At 46.0% G+C, this 16030-nt stretch overlaps 1 protein-coding gene across 2 annotated transcripts in view; it reads right to left on the bottom strand.

The window, feature by feature from the left end:
• The window catches only part of Slc14a2 (solute carrier family 14 member 2), a 435832-nt gene that overhangs the window by 68425 nt on the left and 351377 nt on the right, over window positions 1-16030 (bottom strand). For both annotated transcript variants that reach the window (XM_031366111.1, XM_031366112.1), the window contains one exon: window positions 193-377. In XM_031366111.1, coding sequence (XP_031221971.1) covers window positions 193-366 — 174 coding nt within the window. In that variant the 5' untranslated portion in view covers window positions 367-377. The remainder of the gene's footprint in view (window positions 1-192; window positions 378-16030) is intronic.

Below are 16030 nucleotides of genomic sequence, written 5' to 3' on the forward strand. Positions count from 1 at the left end.
ACCTTGGCCTCTACTTCTCCACCGCCTTGCCCTCTACCTCTCCATCACCTTGGCCTCTACCTCTCCACCACCTTGCCCTTTACCTCTCCACTGCCTTGGCCTCTACCTCTCCATTGCCTTGCCCTCTACCTCTTCATCGCCTTTCCCCCTACCTCTCCACTTAGGAAGCATCCTAGTGGGGTTGGCACTCACCTTTTCTTCAGGCATTTCCAGCAGGGGAAGGGCTGGGTGTGTATCCTGGGAGCTTGAAGGCCAGGTAGGGCTGCTTAGCTCTGACTCATATAATTTATATCTGCTGGAAAGAGGCTCTGGCAAGAGAGGGCTGCTATTGTTGTCAGACATCTCCTTCAGGGGGTGGTCACTCATCTGTTATGCGACTGCTGAGAGAGAATGGGAAAGAACAGATAGATGAATTGGAGTGTGCACGAGGGACTTGGCTAAGGTTAGACGGCTATGTGAGGAGGCACCTGACCTGGAGGGGCAGACAGTCGTATATATGGGTACGTGTATATAGTTCTTTTATGAAATGGACTCTCATGTCACCCAGGCTGGCCTTGAATTTGGTCAAGCGTGACCTTGGACTTCCAATCTTCCTATTTCTATGCTTTGAGCTCTGAGGTGGCAGGGACATGACCCGATGTTTTGGGGATGCTAGGGAAACAGTCTACCAGATGAGCTCTGTCCCCAGACTCAGGTGGGACTTCCTGCTGCCAGAGGATCTTGAAGCTAATCCTCTATTCACAACAGTGTTGCCTTTAAAGTATCCCCATTCTTCCATGCCAAGAGTAAAGCCTTCTTATGTTGTAAAAACTCTCCTGGTCACCTAGGCAGTCTCTTTTCTTTTTATCATTTATATATTTTTCTCCACCATTCATGTTGCCCATTGTGCTATCTCAATATGGTCATCAGTTGGAATCTTATTTTTACCGTGGTAAATGCAAACAGAATCCAATACCGGTTGGGGGTCTAAAAAGAACTCATTTTCTGTGTTGCTAGGGAAACCATGTTGTTTCATTTGGTGTCTAATCCCCGCTCTTTCTCCTGTATCCCCTGGGACAGTTCTTGTCTCTTTCCTCTTGTCCTTCCTCAGAGTGACACAGAGGTACAAAGCCCTGGTATGTTCTACTGGACGCTGTGTACAACCAGCATGAGGCTCCTTTCCCTTCCATGTGGGCCTCCTTTCTCCGTCACGGCTAAGGCCAGGACTTGTCTGTCATTTGCTCCAGGAACATGCTTTGCTTGAGGTTCCCAGTTTCTTGTTTCATTTCGATGGTTCTGGTAACACTATGCCTCTCTCTCCCACTCAATTATTCTAGCAATTCTTCTCTGACACCTTTCTGCCTTATACACGTCTTTATTGACTTTACTGTCTTCTGAGAGTGGCCTTGAACCTACACGCAGTGATCTCCCAGTATGGTTTAGCTTTTCCCTCACTGCTCTGTGTTGCTCTATCTGAGTTACAGTAAGCCTTCCTTAGGACATAAGCTGCAGATCTATAAACATCATAAACATGCGTGCTAGCTGCCATTCCTTATGCTTACTACTACAGGTGCTTCTCAAGGACTGGGCAGGCTCCTTCTGGAGGGGATCATGACCTACCGGTCCCTGCATCAGCACCACTTCCTGTCCTTGCATCACCACCACGTCCCTGGTCATTTCCTTTCCTGATTCCACTGGGAGGAATTCTTGCCCTCTACTGTTGCTTCCAGACCACCTCTCCTGGTGGCTACTTGTGTAGCCATCTTCCCCGTGGCTCTCCTTTTCTCTAGCTGCTCACTGCTCTTACACACTTCCCAGTCCCTGCCTCAGTAAAGGCGTTAGGGGCTCCAACCAGCCATTTTCCTCCCGACACAAATTCAACGCCCATTGTTCATTCTCTGGCTTCTCATCTCCAGGGATTCTTTTCATTCCATCTTCCCGGTCACCAGTTGCCACAGTCAAGGCATGGGTTTGAAATGATTCCTGTATGAACTCTCAAAAGTCAGATCTCTCTTCTGGTACCTACTGCTTATACTTTTAACTCAGTCGCCCCATGACTTAGCTCTTTGACTCCCTGGAGACCTCTGACCACTGACTCTACCGCCGCCTGCCATTCCTTTCCTTTGTGACCAAGTTAGATATCATGGCTTGTCATTTACCTTTTTGATCTCCTTCTTCCTTTCTCTCTCTCTTTCTTATGCTCATGCAGTGAAACCCCAGTGGTTGCAAATCTTAGTCTCCTTCAAAGGTGTTCCCATCCAAAGAGTTCTTATTTTAGAGGCTGTCCCCCCAAAACCCCCAGAGTCAGACTTATTGTTCCTGTCTCTGTTACCCTCCAAACACAGTAATTCTGTCCTTAAAAATGTTCTTATGTTCACAGACACTATCAGCTAGCTATCATCATCTCCTGCAATCTTCTCTGGTCATTACCACCTGGACATGCCTGCTTGCCTCTTGATTCTCCAAGCCGTGCTCTGTAAGTCAGCTTCATAAGGATGTCCTAATCTACCAAAGACAGTCCTATGCTTAAAACCTGTAATGAAGCCAGGCATGGGAATGTATGTACCCTTGCAATCCCAGCACATGGGAGGCTGAGGCAGGAGGAGCCTTGTGATTTTGAGCTTGGCCAGGACCAGGCCAGCCAGAGACTGTCTAAAATAACAAAACCTCACCAACCAACCTTATTAATCTCCTCCCTCATAAAAGCCTTATATAACTTCAGATCAAAGCTCACATCTTTAACACACAAGCAAGGATCTGTGTCATGTACTGCCACATGATTTAGCTTGTTTCAAGCTTCTATGGCCCATGGCTCTGGGCTTCAAAAAGGACTCCTGTTGGTTAGTGGATGGTGTTGAGCTCCTTCTAATCGCAGTGACACTGTAAGGGCAGAGCTGTGATTTTGGAAGGTCTGTCTGTCCTTTACTCTTTAATTGGTGGGGCTTGTTTCAATTTTGTCAGAGAAGCCTTCTCAGACCCACCTTGGAGTAGAAATAGCCACCAGTCATGACAAGGGGGTTCTGCCTTATGAAAAGACACAGCTGGAGGGTAGCCATTCCCTTAAGCCATTGGGAGACTCCTGAGACCCAGGAGGATTTGTCAAGATTTACATAGAAACAAATACTGGCGGGGTCCAGCATTTCCCCTTATAGCTGATATGTGGATTTTGTAAAAATCTCCCAGAGCTCAAGAGTCATAAGGACAGTGATTGGTTCTCCTTATTTCAGTGTTTCAGTTCTCAGCATATTTACTATATGCTGTACTAAATAATTAACATGAAGTGGAAAGTGGGAAGGAATGAAGAAGTGGGGGAGGGAAGGAAAGAAGAGAGTGAAGTGAGATTTTAAGCAAGACTCCACATGACAGCAAAAGTGAGTGCATTTCCCCAGAAAGCTTCATGAATCCTGGTGGGTCTTGGGAGTCTCTGAATGACTTAAGAAGAGGGTGGCCACCCCCAGCTCTGCATTCGCAGCAGGCAGAGGTCTGGCTATGCCTAGTACCTGGTCGTGCTCTCAAGATCAGCTCATTAAATTAGAGCTGAGTTTTATGTGGCTCTACAAACATAAAATTCAGCCTGCGGAGAGAGCATTGTTCGTCTGGAATGGGGTCCTTTCCCTGATCTGACTCTCCAGGTGGGTTTCCACCGAGAAGTGGACACACTGCTGTGGAGAGAGAGGCATGCTGGTTTAGGAAGAAAGCCGAAGTTTAGGAAAAAGCACAAGGACAAAGATAATCTGTCCCCAAGTGTTCTCTCGCCCTCTAGTGGCCCAAAGGTGATACAGCATCCTTGGGCCCTTAGTAAAAAATTTCAACGGGAACAATAGCAAGGCAGCCAGATGCCCAGACATGAGAGCCATCCGTGCATCTGCAAAGACACATACAAAATCTACTAATGGCCTTGTTGAAGAATAGTAATAGTAAGTTTTTTTTAAAAAACCTTAAATTTTATTGACTTTAAGACACTACACCTATAAGATACGAATTTATCATTTTGTATACCATCAAAAAAAAAAAAATAAAAGAAGAAAATCCTGCCAACAAAGATGATTATATGCATCTCGATTGATGCTCATGTAAGGGAAGTACTCTCCAAAAGTTGCTTTCTCCTCTGCCCGAGCCTCTGCTGTCTGCAGACAATCTTCTCCTAGAAAGTCAAGCTACAGGGCATCAGGTAACAAGATTTCTGCACTCGCCTACGGTGCGATCTGTATGTGTCAGAGAACCCAGCCCTTTGACTGTGGTACCTACAGAGAGCAGAGACTCACAGCACTGAGGTTTGCTGTGACGTCAAGAGTAGACCTAGCTCTCAACTTGAGCTCCCCTGTCCCTCTCATTGCTTCGTTGGGTCCTAGCTGAGGTCTGCAGAGCTGGTTCTGAGCCCCGGGCTTGGTTCCAGGCCCTCAACCCAGCTCTCAATTTCATAAGCCCACATGGCCTCTGCTGGAACAACATGCTTGTGTCTCCCCTAGGGAACACAGCGTTCCTCTGCCATGGGAATGTTTATCCTGTTAAAACACAGGGAATTTTGGCTTGAGGGCAGTGGTGTGATGTGTGGCAAAAAATGGCCTTGTAAAGAGAGGATCCCAATGCTTGGACGGTGCCCTAGCCACTTACACTATTCGGGCCTCCATGTTGCCCTTTTAAAGGATTCCTAGGACAATAAAAATGCTGACTTAGTTCCTGGCACACAGTAGGCAGTCTGTGTTTTTAATTTTCCTTCAAGCACTCTCAAGTTGAATCATTTTCTCTCTTCTCCCCTCCTTTCTCCCCTCCCTCTTTTAAAAATGCTTTTAGCATACAAAATAATTAGGCTCATTAGTACAGTTTCATACATATGTATCATGATATTTTGCTTGTGTTTTCCACACTCTAATGTTCCCTCCTACCCAGTTCCCTCCCAAATAGTCCATCTTCTGCTTTCCTGTTTTACACACACACACACACACACACACACACACACACACACACACACACACAAAGGAAAATGTGATATTTTGTCTTTCTCCCCCCCCCCCCCATATTGCCCCTTCCTACTTTCACGGATATATTTAAATCTAGATTCTGCATCTGAGAGAAAACACGTGATATTTGTGTTTCTGAGTCTCATTGAGTCTTTCGAAAGTTTCCGAAAGGTATCGCCGCCTGGTAGAATTGAATGTGGATCTCTGCCCCAGCCACGTCCTGACTGAACCACGTCCTGATGGAGGGCCTCAGAGCCTGTTCCCAGCCCTGCTTTCAGCCAGTCCATTAAACTAGATTCCAAGAACACATAATGATCTGTCTGGCACGCTCCCTCTCTCCTTGGCTGCCCCATACCTTCTCTTCTCCCTCAGAAGTACCGACAGAAAAGGCTATTTGGATCAGCCCCATGTCCATCTGTCATGCCAGGCTTCCCGAACAGACTGGCTTCTCCATTCTCTCTGCAAGAGCTCTTTTTATTGGGTACCTACTGTGATTCATAGCCTTGAGGTGAAAGGCCCCAGGCCTGTCTAAGAAGAGCTGAGTTTGAATGGTGGGGAAGGGACATCGGGTATTAGGCACCGAGGGGGAGTAGAGGGGTTCTGAGTAAGCCTGACCAGCTTGCCCATCCCCAGCTAAAGGCACAGTGGTCCAGTGTTCATGTTAGGTCTTGGATTCATGGGCAAGTAAGAGAATCACATTCCAGATCAAATCATACCCCAGACAAAGATCTCTCAATGGTGTCAGAAATTCCCTGGTGGCTCACTGGATCATCAGGGATGAAGACAGGGACCCTGGTTCCTTTCCCAGCATTTGGAGAGTGTGATTCCTACTTTATTGACCCAATGGTGAAGTCTTATACTGTCTCTTTTCTCTAAAAGAGTGTTCATGCCTCACATAACTACAAACACATACCCCAAGGCCAAAGGGGACAGGCTAGTGTCCATCCAGAATATTCCTGCTGCTCTGTGTGGGCCTGGGCTTGGCCTTGGAGGGTTAGTGTGCAGTGTTCTCTCCCTATCATGGTCTCTCAGGTGTAAGCGTGCTTGTGAGCTGAGTCTCAGATGGTCCATTTACACTGTTGTGGGGTTGCCAAAGCCCTGAAGGAGGAAGAGTGATTAGTGGCTTATTCAAAATATGTGTTGAATGGATTGGTTTTGGGAATCCATGCGAGGAAGGTTGCCAGACAGTTTTACAGCCTTGGGATCCAGGGTCCGGGGTACCTGCTGCGCTTTCATCTTGAACGCTTCTACTCCCACTGCCTAAGATTCCCCAGGTCCCAGGAGACTGCTTGTTTTTGAATAGCCTAATTAGTGGAAACCCTTGGGACTTTGAGGCTAACACAGGTCCCTTCATCCCCACACTCTTGCTATGCTTTCAGCCTTTCTGTTCAAGTTCTGTCCACCATGCTAACACATAAAACTTTTCTACTCAGAGAGAAATCAAGGGCTGATGGATCCTAAGCCTTCCTTTCTCCGAGGCGACCCTCTTGGTTTTCTTTTGGCCCCCTGACGAGGCTCCAGATGCTGCCATTTTGGTTGGTCACCAGGCAGGTAGATTGCCAGGCAGGTAGAGCCAGTGAACAGTTTAATAACTGGGCCAGGGTGAGCTCTACCTCTATCAGAGTGGGTTGTGTAAGAGGCTGGCTTGGTTCTGTATTTATTAGGGATGCTCTGAGCTTTTCTTGGCAGCTCCAGCCTACCAAGGCTTTCTGGACTGAAAGACTAACTCGCTGGCCAGAGGTTCAGGCTGGGAGGGACAGGGTCAGATGTAGCATAGCCTTTTCAGGCCAGCTGCCCACTGTCTGAACTTAGAGACACCGGGGCCGATGGCCTATCTTTCGGTTTCTCCTGTATGCCCTGGGCTGGGGTGCTGTGGTCTGGGGAGAAGAAATCAAATCTTGCTTGATGCTTCTCCTGGGATACTAATGAGATTGGAAAGTCATTTGCAGAGAGTGGCTATACCCTTCTCAGCTGATATTTTTAAAGAGGGGTAACCCCTTGTGTTCTTTCTGTCTATTATACCTGTGCCTCACTGCACCCCGTCAGAAGCAATTCCTAAGCCATCAGGTTTCTCTCGATGTGTGCCTGCCTGTATTAGCACATGCCCTCCTTTGGGTGGTACTATGCCATTCTAGGCCCAGCTCAGCTCCACTTTGATGTGAACGACTCTCCTTTACCTCCTCCACCTCTGCCTTGTGTTCTAGCTCATCACTGCCAAGTTCCCTTTCTGAGTTCCCATTGGGGACTTCCAAATCTCCTCTGGTCTGGGTGCCGCTAAGCGTATATTGAAAGAATCTCCCTCCCTCCTTCTCTCCTTTCCCTTTTTCTCTCCTTCCCTCAATCCAGTACTCTCAGCTGTTCCCAGCTGGCTTTTGGTAGTTAATGTTATCAAATAGAAGTTGTCTAGGCTGGAAACAACCCAGATGTCCCTCAACAGAGGAGTGGATACAGAAATTGTGGTACATCTACACAATGGAGTACTATTCAGCTATTAAAAACAATAAATTTATGAAATTCTTAGGGAAATGGATGGATCTGAAGAATATCATCCTGAGTGAGGTAACCCAATCACAAAGGAACAAACATGGTATGCACTCTCTGATAAGTGGTTATTAGCCCAGTAGTTTGGAATACAGGAAGAACAATCCACAAGCCACAAGGAACTCAAGAAGAAGGAAGACCAAATGGTGGACAGTGCACTCCTTCTTAAAAGGGGGAACCAAATACCCATGGAAGGAGTTGCAGAGATTAACTGTGGAGCAGAGACTGAAGGAAGGGCAAGCCAGCCTAAAGATAGCTATCTCCTGAGAGGCTCTGACAGTACCTGAATAATACAGATGTAGAGGCTCACAGACATCTATTGATCTGAGTACAGAGTCCCCAGTGAAGGAGTTAGAGAAAGGACCAATGGAGCTGAGGGGTTTGCAGCCCCTTAGAACGAACAACTATGAACTAACTAGTACTCTCAGAGCTCCCAGGCTCTCAACCACCAACCAAGGACTACACATGGAGGGGTCTGAATGTTCTGGCAGCATGTGTATAGTAGAGGATTGCAATTTGATTATCAATAGGAGGAGAAGAGCTCGGCCCTGTGAAGGTTCTGTGCCCCAGTGTAGGGGAATGCCAGGGCCAGAAAGTGGGAGAGGGTGGGTGGCAGGCATGGGGAGGGGGGAAGCAACAGGGGTTTGTTTTTGTTGTTTTTGTTTGTTTCTTTGTTTTTTGGAGGGGAAACTAGGAATGGAGAAATTTACATGTAAATAAAGAAATTATCTAATAAAAAAAAAAAAAGAAGTTGTCTAGAGCCAGACCAGTTCACATCTTGGGAAAGGTTCCCATTTCCTCTCTGCCTCTGTTTGGCCATTTCATTCATGAGACATAGACAGAACAGTGCCTGCCCCATGGGATTTTCTTTCTGCCATTGCTGCTGTTTATACATCATCTCTTATAGACAGACAGGAAGCCATTGAGGACAGCTTCCTTTTGGTACAACATTGTCTACATAATAAATATACTGAGCGAATGAATGAATGAATGACATAACTACTGGAGATTAAACATTGGGACTGTCCAAATCCTGGACTGTTTTTGGATCCTCACAGCCACCAGGTTTTATATCTCCTACCATGGTTTTCTCAAGTCATCCCCTGGTTCAGCTTCCTCACCTTGGGAGGGGTGGTGGTGGCTGGAGAGAGATGGAGAGATACTTTTTTGATTTTCATTTGCCAGGCCTAGAGAAATGAGAGTGCTTGCTTGAAGTCATATAGGAAGTTGTCCCAGGACCTGAACTGACTTTATGCTCAAACCTAGGCTCTCCCTATAATGACATCACCAGCTGCTTTGCTGTGGATCCTGGACCCTTTCCTAAAGATGTCTCTCTCTCATACAGTGACTCTGGGCTGCTGGGTTTTTGAGGCCTCCTGAAGCCTATCTCTGTATAGTCATCTCTGGGATTCCACGTAAGAGCACCTGTCTCCTCACCACAGTGAGAAGCTTGCGTTGTGTGCTAAGCCCTCTCTCCACTCAGCCAGAGACTCAGCTTTTCTGTATTAGACCCAAGGACTCTGTTCATTGTTAAGTACTTGTCTGGTGTTCTCCTTCCCATTGAAACACCCCATGGAGAGTCAAGGGGAGGGCTCATGGAACTTAGGGGGGGATCAAAGGTCTTGTAGAAACTTGCAGGATTCCGGAGGGCCACTCCCCAGGAGGATAAAGAGCAGCAAGCGACTGTTGGGAGGGGATTCTGAGTGGCGAGGCTGCAGAAAGCAGAGGTGTCTTAGACTGTTGAGCTGCCTGAGTACTCCAGGGTGCAGCTCTCGTGAGCATCTTGTGGGAGTGGGCTTCTCAGTGACCAAGTTGCTTGGGAGTCATCTCTGCTTGTAAGTCAGTCCTCCCTCACACTCTTGTTAGGAACGCCAATTAAAAACGGAGACATCGGTTCACTACACTGAAGCTTGTCAAAATTATTACTTGGTTTGTCATGGGTTTCCTTTTCTTTCTGGGGTGAGTAGACTGTGTGTGTGTATGTGTGTGTGTGTGTGTGCGCGCGCGCGCGCGCGCGCACGCGCGCGCGCACGTGCATGCGCACTTCTTTCTTTGGAAGTCTGTCACAAAGTAATACCACCTTTACTTTTACTTTAAAACCAACGAACCAGGCAAAAGAAACAAAAACAAAAACAAACAAACAAGCAAACAAAGCCCCCCAAACCATTGATTCTTTCTTCTGCACAGATGTTTGTATTTTAAAAGCAATGCCTGCATAGCCTGAGAAGGAAGGGCTGACCCTGGGTAGGTGGTGCTTCAGGAAACGCTCATCAGGTGCCATTCCAGGGCCTTCTCATTCAGAGGTGAATACTGAAGGTCCTCTTGCAGGAAGCATGGCGGTGCTTATAAAGGCATTAGTCGGATTTGGTAAGCTAAGGGAGGCAGCCAATGGTTTGGTGTTAAATCTCAGGTTTCTCTTAAGTACCATCAGGAGCCCCAGGGCTTGATTAACTTAACACAGCATCCAGTGGCTATACTTCCTCCTTGCCTTTGTATAGCATGTCTCAGCGTGATATGACACCAGCAGGAGTCCTCCTAGGCAGTGGATTTTCCCACAAAAACTACAGTTCTTCAAAATTGGCTTCAGGTGGCATTCTCAATGATGATCTTGAATCATCCACTTAGCCTGCCTTGGTGGCAAGCACAGTAGGTGTCTAGGAGGAGAGGTTGTGGCTCTGATAATGATCTGAAGGTACCCAGAAGTCCACGGTAGAGAAAACTAGACCTCCGGAGAAAGATGCCAACTGTGTGTAGCCTCACCTGGCTAGCCTGGTGAGCAATACACGGGAGCAATAGAACTACAGAACTTAACAGAGTCTGCTGTTCCCAAGTGTCTTTTGCTGGCCAATCAAGGAAAGCTCACCAGCTAGATGTGACTGCTCCTCATTTCAAGCTCTCAGAGAGGAAATCCTCAATATTGATCAACAGGACATCTTTAAGAAAGGACTATGATCAGGTCCTCTGCTCTGGAGATTCTGACTTCCCACATAGGGCGCTGGGGTGGGGTGGGGTTTAAAAGGACCATAGGTAAGGCGAATGCACAATCAAGTCTGAAGAGTTTGACTAATGTCTTTCTTTGTTCTGGCTGCAAACATTTTCTTTTTCTGCCTGCTTACTCCAGGTGAATAGCAGCTTCCCTCTCTGCCCTCCCTCAGGAGCAAGGTCTATGTGAAGGGGTCAGTTGATCCCTCCATTCATTCTCACAGGTGTTGAGGTGTAACCTGGGATAGCTGCCACTGAGGCAGAGAGAACCCCAAGTGACAGGAAGTACGATGAAGGGCGAGGCGTGGAAGTAATCTTTATGGATTCCGGAATGTATGCTTAGTGGTCAGGTCATTCAGAAAATAAGCAAAACCAGATTCCACTTAGCAACGACAAAACCCAAAACCCAACAAAAACATGGTTCATGACTATAAAGACTATTTACATCCTTGGTCTCCAGATCAACACCCCAGGAGCTTTTGGATGCCTCATGGCCCATGGAAGTTAAATTGTGCTTCTCTCACAGCCTTCTCAGGGTCACATCAACAGAAAGTTCCCGAGGAAGCTAGCTGCAGGTGGTGTGCAATCTCAGAAATAAAGAGTGTAGCTTATGGAAATGAGACTCCCTCAGTAACTCACATATTCCATTATGGGCCTCCCTGTGCTCTGCAAACCAGATGCAATCAGGGAGAGGAGGTATATGGTTTCTGAGGAAGACAGATGCATGGTCCTCTGGACCTAAGCTGAAGGGAATCAAAATTGGTGAGTGCCTTAGTGATGTTTCTAGTGTAGAGATAAAACACCAACCTAAAGCAACTTGGCGAAGAAGAAAGGGATTCTTTGGCTTACAAGTTATTATGAGGGAAGTCAGGGCAGGAACTCAAGGCTGGAACCTGGAGGGAGGAACTGAAGCAGAGTCCACGGAGGAGTGACCCTTACTGACTTGCTCAGCCTCTTTGCTTTTTCACATAACCCAGGACCACATGCTCGAGAGATGTACCATCTACAATGGGTTGGGCTCTTCTTCCATCAATCATTAATCAAGAAAATGTCCCACCCAAGGCTTGCCTACAGACCAATCACAGACAGGTGTTTTTTTTTTTTTTCAGTTGAAGTGCTTTCTTCTAAGATGACCCTAGTTTGTGTCAAGTTGGTAGAAATCTAACCAGCACATTGATTTTTATGAAGCATTGTTATAAACTTCAGAGGAATGCTGGAAACTTGGATGGAGAAACATTAGTTAAGATCATTAGTAGTCAGAGTTTGTGAAATCTCAGAGAGAGAGAGAGAGAAAGAGAGAGAGAGAGAGAAAGAGAGAGAGAGAGAGAGAAAGAGAGAGAGAGAGAGAGAGAGAGAGAGAGAGAGAGAGAGAGAGAGAGAGAGAGAGAGAGAGAGGAGGGAAGCGTACCTGGAGAGGAACAGGCCATCATGACGGTGGAGAGAAGTATAGTTAGAATTGACACAAAGGAGGGATGGGAGACTCACAGAAAGAGGGATGTTGAAAACTGCCTCATAAGGAAGTGTGTGGGGGACCAACCATCTGCCACCCTCATCTTGTCTTGTCCTGAGATTGTTCTAAAGACTCCAACTATAGAATTTGGATGAGAGGATTTGCTAGAATAAATATGTAGGAAAGATAATCTTTTTAAAGCACCGATTTCTCCATAATAAATCGTGGGTTAGATAGTAGTCAGTCAAACGTGTTTGCTGAACACCCATTAAATGAGCCAATCACAAGGAATTAGAAAATGAGCAAGAAGATTCACCTTTGCTGCAATGTTTCCCACAGGTGGATTGAGATGGGTAGGAGATGGAGGTAGATGGGCATTTGAAGAGATAATCACCAGAATCTATTTGCCCCAACACAGGGAGACTAAATATTCTGTGATGTGTAGCCTACATCTGTGAAACAAAAGATTGTCACACTCACAATTCTGAATGAATATGACATCAGTCTTTGTGTTGTAGAGACAAAACACATGGCAGGGACAATGGAAAGCAGGAAGGATGTATTTCACTCACATTTTCCAAGGTGTCAGTGTGTTGTTGACAGGAAAGGGGAAGTAGACATCACAGCATGAAAAGACAGAACAGAGTGAGAAGGGATAGGGAACCTGCATCTCCTAGGAACCAGTTCCTTCCAGTTTACATCTTCCAACCAGACTCCACTTCCCACAGCTCCATAACCTCCCGATAGACTTTCAGAGTTTGAACCCATCAGTGGGTAACACTATTCTTTAGGTTAGAGTCCTCAAGATCTGGTGGTCCCGGCAACACCCTCACAGACACATCAGAGGTTCACTTCATTCCTCTCCTAGGTGCTTCTCAATACAATCGACCTGGCAGAATCAGCCATCATGATGAGAAACCATAACAAAGTATGGACGGGTGAAAAACAGAAGATGTATATCTGTCAAAAAGGCGTTTAATATCCTTACCCTAAGATTAGCTTTTAAGAGAACTTTTGATTGGATAGTCAAGGATCTTGTGTCCTATTTATCTACATTTTTCAGTCCTGATGGGTTCCCAGGGTGTTTTCTCCTATGGTTTGACTCAACTGTCATTTTGGTAATGTTCTTAACTCCTTCACAATCAAGGCTGAGGTGGTTGGCTTTGAACTAAGGAGAGTGAAAATTCCACCAGGAATTTGGAGGAGAGAACCCACCGATCAATGACGTTCCTCTAAGAGTGCTTCACCTCCAGACAGGAGTAAGGACGGGGATCTCAGAAATGGCAGAGACCTGCAGTCCAACTGGATGGGGACCCTGTCATCTTTGGGTTTAGGGAGACCAGCAGTGCACAAAGCATTGCACAGAGCACCGATGGCTCGTCTATGACATCTCTGCTGATACTTGTGGCTTTCAGACAAGGACGTTCTAGAGGATGTAAACTAAAAGGTGACAGCGCAGCCCACCAAGGAGTGATGTTATTGTTCTCCTGTCCACCCTTCAGAGGACACAAAGAGAATGAAACTCATTACTGTCTTCCGAGTTCAGAATTGGCCACCATGAACACTGGGGAGTTTCCTCACAGACATCTCTCTGTTCATAGTCCAAGCAGCATGAGAAGTAGACAGATAAACATAGTTTTCCAGAGAGATGACCATGCTATATGAACTGTTTTAACGTAATTTTATTTTGAGACAGTGTAGCCCATCTGACCTTGAATTTGCTGTAGTGCTAGCTAGATACATAGGCACGACATAAAATGTATTAGATGGAAAATTCCTGTGGTAGAAAGACTTTGGCTTATTCAGTCCTCTTTTTTTTTTAAACTTTTTTTTTTTTTTTTTTAAGATTTATTTATTATTTTAAATGAATACACTGTAGCTGTCTTCAGACGTACCAGAAGATGGCATCAGATTTCATTGTGGGTGGTTGTGAGCCACCATGTGGTTGCTGGGATTTGAACTCACGACCTTCAGAAGAGAAAATGGTGCTCTTACCCGCTGAGCCATCTCACTAGCCCATTCAGTCCTCTTTTTTCAGGATATACTGTAATACTCTAGGGTTGGGTCTCTAAACTTCACTAGGTAGCTTGTAAGAAGAAAGTCAGGTTTTGTGAATATAGGTGTGTAATGATTTACTTTATCGTTTGTATGTGTGTGTGAATGTGTGTGTGTGCATGTCTGTGTATGTGTGCACATGTGTGTATGTGTATGTGTGACCTCAGAAGTCCGAAGAGATCACTGAGTCACAGGCATCGGTGCCCACTGATGAGTGTGCTGGGAACCAGATTCTGGTCCTCTCTGCAGCAAGTGCTTTAAGGGATCAGAGTCTCTCCAGCCCTGAGTCTAAGCCCCACAGGCCCCGCTTAGAGAGTGGCGGCGAAGCGGAAGGCTTCTTCCTGTTCTCTCTCCCTTCTTGTGGCACTGAAGCCATGGATACATGATCTTTCCCCGCGTCTCACACACAGTCACTGGCTCTGTGGGGCTGAGAAGAAGAGATTCTGATTTTCAGGTCCGCTAATACATTGGCTGGAACTTAAGTGCAGTAAATCAGTGGCGGCTTTCCAAAACCCATTTCAAATTTGCTAAGCCCTTAAATACCCAGAATCCGTTTCTGCTTATAATACCTACAATGACTTCTGTTTCCCTCTGTTGAATCCTGACTGATAGGCTCCAGGAAGGGAACTGGAAGGTGCTTTGTGAGATGAATGGGAGCAAGGGATAATTAGAATAGTATCTGGCAGGGGTGGGGACAGCACTTTTTAGGCTAAGGCAATATAGATTTCAAGCATCCCAGGCAGACAGATGAGAGTTCCCAAGTGGGAAGGACAGACGAGCCTTTCTCCACACTTGGCACTTCTTCATCTCCAGCTGAACAGGCTATGGTTTTTATTAAGACCCAGACTTGAATAATAATAATAATAATTAAAAAAAAATAACCAACTTGAATCTTCATTTGTTGTCACTGGGAAGCGAGTTACCTCAACACTGAGGAGTTAGATTTTCATGGAGCTCCCAGATGGATCCTGCAAAGATAGATGCATCTGGAAAGGCAGTGCCGTTTGCTTTCCAAAGCCGTCCTCCATCACCCTGCTGGAGACCACAAGCTGCTGTCCTCCGCACTTCTTGATCACCTACCTCCCTGGGGGATGGCAAACCAGAGGGACCAGGTGTTCTTTGACACAGAAAACCAGAAGAAAAATCGCTGCCTGAGGAGTGAGGAGACATGGGATCTATATTTAGCTCGCTGCCTATTAGCTATTAGCAGGATGACCTTGGGAAAGTTTAATTAATGAGCAAGTGTACTAATCTCGTGGATCTGCCTGCTTCTCTCTAGTCTAAACGCTGCAACCTTAACTCAGACAATGGCCATTTCTGCTATCTGTGTGTTCTCCGCCATCCAGTCTTAGGACATCTAGAGGAATCTCGAGAAAATGCATGTCAGTTCATATAATTTTTCTTCTCAGAGCCTCTAATACTTCCCAGGAGCCCCAGGCTGTCAAACCTCCTGGGCAGAGTGTGCAGTCTGGTTTGCCTCAGTGGTACTCTCTGCCTTTCTCACAGAGGAGTTATAAACTCAGACTCAGAGAGTTCATCCCAAGAGGTATGTAAGTCGGTCTGATGGGGTGTGGGTAGAAACTAGCAGCTTGTTCAGCGGTATCTTTATCTCAAGATTAAGAAATAGATCAAGTCCTACTAGCATTTCCTATAAGGTATCCTGGCTTGGAGCATCATTTAGATAGCCACCTGTCCCAGATGGTTCTTGTCTATCATGTGTCAAGATGAATAGTGTAAAGTTAAGAAGATGGTGAGGCTTATGCTCTCTGGAGCTGGACCAGACCCCCTGGATCAACACTTCCTATTGATTACTAGCCTTATATTTGTAGGATGACCATTCTGGGGAAGTGTGGGAATATCATGGTACAGAAGGATTTACCTAAAGTGGATAATCCTCAATGTTTTAAGAAGACAAATGTAAGCCCAAAAACTGCAAGAAATTTGTGGGGCTGTTTACTCAGTTCTGATTATGAGCTCATCACGAGGCAGCTTGTGAAGTAAAGCTAGAGTGAAAATTGTGTATCAAATACCTTTTTTTTTTTTTTTTTTTTTTTTTTTTTTT

The sequence above is a fragment of the Mastomys coucha genome, unplaced genomic scaffold, assembly GCF_008632895.1.
Source record: "Mastomys coucha isolate ucsf_1 unplaced genomic scaffold, UCSF_Mcou_1 pScaffold13, whole genome shotgun sequence".
In the NCBI taxonomy this organism is placed as follows: Eukaryota; Metazoa; Chordata; class Mammalia; order Rodentia; family Muridae; genus Mastomys; species Mastomys coucha.